The sequence below is a fragment of the Cynara cardunculus genome, unplaced genomic scaffold, assembly GCF_001531365.2.
Source record: "Cynara cardunculus var. scolymus isolate 2C unplaced genomic scaffold, CcrdV1 Un_Scaffold_2084, whole genome shotgun sequence".
Lineage (NCBI taxonomy): Eukaryota > Viridiplantae > Streptophyta > Magnoliopsida > Asterales > Asteraceae > Cynara > Cynara cardunculus.
In genome coordinates this window covers 72,733-77,892 of record NW_020200969.1, presented here as the reverse complement: position 1 = coordinate 77,892, position 5,160 = coordinate 72,733, and the positions used below count along the sequence as shown (strand labels likewise).

The following is a 5,160-nucleotide window of genomic DNA, read 5'->3' as shown; positions in this document are numbered from 1 at the left end:
TAGGACCTAGACCTTTCAAGCTTTTTTTAGTAGAGCAAAAAGAAAGTTGGGACTTTTAAAATCCCGAGCCAGACTTTAGATGTGAAATGGGTCTGATCAGGCTTTTTCAAGTCTGGAAAAAATAGTTAACCGGACTTTTTGTCTGGTCTAGGACTGGGCTTACTAACAAGGGTTTGAATTCAAGTTATTTTTGTGCATCTTTAGTCTTAAGTCGTGCTAAAGGAACTGGGTCTTGACATTAACAATCATTCGCAAATGAAATTGAAAATCGAGAAGGAGCTTAGATAACTCGTTACCTTATTGACATATTTCATTATTACATTCTGAAAGTGTAAAAAGTGTTAGTGTAGGGAGTTAAAACGAATAGAATAAAAATTGAGTGGGTCAAAAGAGTTATTAGAGAAACTTTAGGGGGTCAAAAAGAAAATGCCCCATTAAAACTAAAGTGTCAGATTCCCGCCGACGCAAGCGTGACCCGACCCGGACTGAACTCCTGCTGACTTCATAGTAATCTGCCATGGCGATTCGCTCACTTCTCACCCATCTTCAGCTACTAAGGTACGCCTATTTGCCTCACTCTGTGTACTTCTACGTGAAATCGCCAATACCCACGAAGAAATTATTGCAGTTCTCGTGAAGTGGGCACCAATGGGGTTGCAAAAGGATTCAACTTTCTAAGGGGCATTTCATCGAACACCTTATCGGCATTTCCATCCCAACCCTCTAAGGAGACTAACAACATCGACCTTGTAAACCAGTTACTTTTCCTTAAGTATCCTCGACGAAGCGCGACGAATGTGCTTCAAAATTGGGTCAGCGAAGGCCGGAAAGTCTCCATTTACGATCTTCGACATATCTCTAAACAACTCGTAAGACATGGGCGTTACAAACACGCTCTTGAGGTTTGCTTCTTTCACAATCGAGCTTCTATGTACTCAAGAACCCTCATTAACGGTTTTCATATCACTTTTCCAGAAGAAAATCTGTACAAGTTTTTGATTTACATCTGTTGATAGGTAATGAAGTGGATGGAAGATCAAGAACATTTCAAGATTTCAGAAGCTGATCATGCTCTCAGGTTAGAATTAACCATCAGATTGAATACTTTAAAAGAAGCAGAAGATTATTTTGCACAAATACCCACCATTGCTTCACAAAGAGCTTCATATCTCCATCTTCTAAACTCATATGTTAAAGAAAAAGCCACCGAAAAAGCCGAATCTTTAATGACCAAAATGAATAGCTTTGGTGCCAATGTAACTCCACATCCATTTAATGCAATGATGAAGCTTTACATTGCCACATGTCAATTTGAGTTGGTATTATCCATCATATCCCAAATGAAGCAAAACAAAGTACCCAAAAATGTGCTTTCTTATAATCTTTGGATGAGTGCGTGTAACGAGGTTTATGGGGTCGAATATGTCGAAATGGTTCACAAAGAAATGGTTAACGATAAGCACGTTAAAGTTGGATGGAGCTCTCTTTGTACTTTAGCTAATATCTACATGAAATCGGGACTTGTTGAGAAGGCAACTTTGGCACTCAGAAACGCAGAGGATAAGCTGTCATTTAATAACCATTTTGGGTTCTTTTTTCTCATTACGAACTACGCTTCTTTGAAAAACAAAGATGGGGTTCTTCGTGTTTGGGAATCTTGCAAAAGGGTAGACGGGAAACTCACGTGTGCAAACTATATGTGTATGGTGCTATCTTTAGTCAAAATTGGGGATGTTAAAGAAGCCGAGAAGGTTTTCATGGAATGGGAGTCGCAGTGTAGGAGATACGATATCCGGGTGTCTAATATCCTTCTTGGTGCTTATGTTAGAGACGGGTTGATGGAAAAAGCCCAGAAATTTCATCTACACACGTTGGAAAAAGGCGGGTGTCCAAATTTCAAGACTTGGGAGATATTGATGGAAGGATATGTTAGAAGCCAAAAGATGAAAAAAGCGATTGTTGCAATGAAGGAAATCTTTAAGATGTTGAAGCATACCGAATGGAGGCCTTCGCCTACAATTATCGAGTCTGTTTTGGGGTATTTTGAGGAAAGTGGGAATTTGGAAGAGGCAAAGAGTTATTTGAAGGTTCTTAGGGATTTCAATCTTGCTAGTTTGAATGTTTATCGATCGTTAATCAAGATGTATGTAACGAAAAGAGAACCAACGGATGAGATTCTTGAATTGATGGAGGAGGATAAGATCGATATGGATAGCGAAACTATGAATCTTGTTCGTGGTTTACAAGCGTAAGCCATAGCAAAAATGGTGGATTCGTGTTAAGATGCTTAAAAAGAGAAGAAGGAATTTATAGTTTTAGAAGCATGGAAGATTGGGGAAAGAATTGGGAGGTTGTGAAGAGAAGAGTTTGAGATACAGGTATTATCACTATAGCAAAATTAGGTTTATACTTAATAGGACGTTGAAAATAATTAAGTGTCTTAATAGACTGTTTCATAGGACTTAAGTTTATAGAACCAAACAATAAAGCGTCATATCTAAAAGAGCTATAATAAGTTTATTGAATGTTTTTGGATGTTTTAAAAAGTTTTTTTAGGACATTTTCAAATTAAAGTGTCATATTTGCTTATTTTATATGACATTATTCGAAAAGGGGTCTTATAAATACAAGTACCCTATAAAATGATGACATACAAATAGTTAATACGACAATTTATTTTAGGAGTGTCATTAAAAAGAACATGTTAAAACGCCTAGAAGCATACTATAAACTTATTGTAACACTTTATTGTTTGGTCCTATAAAGCATTCGATTAAGACACTTAGATGTTTTTAACGTTCTATAAATCCGATTTTGTTATAGTGTCTCTTTTGTTAGTTCATTTTTTCAACTTTTTTTAACTAGGTGTTTAGTTTTAATTGGCAGGTTGTAAAGAGAAGGCTTGTGTCGTTTAATTCTTGTAAAGGTCTTATTATCTTAATGAAAATAGTCTCTTAACCTTTTGGGGTAGGGACAAAGTCTGGATACATCCTACCTCAGATCTACCTCTATATGGAATAAATTGGGTTTGTTTGAGCTGTTATAGCTTAGGACATGGTGCTACCCCGATCTCACGATCATAACCTAATAACCAAAATGAAACTAAATAAACCCATTATATCTTACTCGAAAGTAGATATTAGGGTGGGATTTATGCAGATCTGACCTCTATCCTGAAGGGTGCAGTTGTTTTTGTGCTTTTCTCACTTGAAAGTGGATACAGGGGATGTACACAGACCTGATTTCTACCTGAAAGGATACCTATGCAGACCTTATATAACATTTCCTTCAATTATTTTCAGTCTTCTTTTTTTGTTTTCTTATCTGAACAACACCTTAAAGGGATTTTATTAATTCCTTCAGAATTTTATAAAGATCACTCTGAATTAAACTTTAGTAGATGAAAGAAATGTTGCATTTATTTTGAAATATAGAGTAGAAGGCAATCTTCACTAAAAGAGTCATTTCACTCTTTGGGGTAAGAATACAGATTATGCATTCGAGTGGAACATACTAAGCTCTTATAGTTTGATTTTAAAAAGACATAAGACAAGTTCATTCGTGTTTAACTGGCAGGTCATAAACGTTGAACTTTTGTTGGGAAAATGTTACGGATTTCAGTTGTGGTTTGTCTAGGTATGGATAAACCATGTAAACAGCCTGGCCTTTAACCAATTATCTCAAGCCTGGCTAAATGGTTAAGCCAGTCCCGATTATAACCAGTTAACCCGGTCCCGATTATAACCAGTTAAGCCGGTCTCGGTTATAACCGGTCCTCCACAAATAATGCAAGGCCCATTTGTACATACTAACTAGTGTAACCAGTTACTTGACCAGTTAACCGTAACCAGATCTTTTCAATAAATACATATAATTAATTAATTAATTAACTGACTGTAAAACTCCAATCAAATAATTTTTTTATTTGATTATCTATACTACTTTATAAAGCAAATTTATCAAAAGTCTTAAAAACAATTTTTAATGCACAAAGTACTATACATTTATGCACACAGTCTTAAAAGTCTTAAAAACAACTCATAATGCACATTCAATCTTAAAATCTCTTAATCTACAATCTATACTATCTTATAAAGCATTTGGCTAAAACTCTTAAAAACTCTTAAAGACAACCTCTATTGCTTTAGGTACAACCTACTAAAGCATACTATCCCTAAACCCCCGCCATCCCTAATCTGCGTATCCCTAAACCCAATCCCATTTTTATCGCCAACCCTAATCTGCATATCCCTAAACCCAATCCCATTTTTATCGCCATCCATATCCCATAAACAAAATCGATTTTCAAACCCATGAACAGAACCTACTAAAGCATACTAACCCTAATCTGCATATCCCTAAACCCAATCCCATTTTTATCGCCATCCATATCCCATAAACAAAATCGATTTTCAAACCCATGAACAGAGATTTTGATGAAATCGATTCCAACCCAATTCGATTTCATCGGTTCCAACAGTTCGATTTCTATCTTATCCCTAAACCCAATTCGATTTTCTCGCCATCCCTAATCTCTCCTATCCGTAAAACCGACTGATATTTATAAGGATGAGATCTGGAGTCAGATGAAAAGAGATTTCGATTTCTCTTGACTCTGTTTGCAGTTCGAGAATTTGCTACTATCAGTATACGGATTTTGAGGTACGAAGTTTCTTATTTGATCTTTTTTATGTTTCTTAGGGTGTCGAAATTAATGACTTCTGGAATTGTTCTTGTTTTGAACGATTACTGTTTAATAACTTTTCTGTTAGGATCGTTCTATCTGGGTTGGTACATTGTGTAACAATCAGTCAATCACGCATTAATTTGGTTGTTTTTGGATTATAGAATTTTTCATCGAAAAGTTAGTGTTCTAGATTTGATTCCTGTACGAAGTTTGGAAACCACACTCTAATTTTCAATCAAACATCAAGTATGGGAGAAGTGTGTCAAATCCGTAGCCACATTCGCTTAGATAAGAACTTTGGAACCTAGACAAGAAAACCACGAGATCATTATAAGATGTGAGGGAAGTGGATGATCAGCTGCAAACAGCTCATTAAAAACTAAAGAACATAATTAACACTAACCTTGGGGTTATCTACTTCTTATTGTCATTTTCAAGAGTAAATGTGATGAGATACATCAGAAGAAGAATCT

The 5,160-nt window shown here is 35.9% G+C and overlaps 1 protein-coding gene across 1 annotated transcript; it reads left to right on the top strand.

The window, feature by feature from the left end:
* Positions 1-485: 485 nt before the first annotated feature.
* On the top strand, positions 486-2,948 carry LOC112502859 (pentatricopeptide repeat-containing protein At5g27460). The gene is made up of 3 exons (XM_025106872.1): positions 486-558; positions 629-902; positions 1,017-2,948. The coding sequence occupies exons 1-3, from the start codon at positions 518-520 to the stop codon at positions 2,250-2,252; spliced, it is 1,551 nt and encodes a 516-aa protein (XP_024962640.1). The 5' UTR covers positions 486-517; the 3' UTR covers positions 2,253-2,948.
* Positions 2,949-5,160: the final 2,212 nt, after the last annotated feature.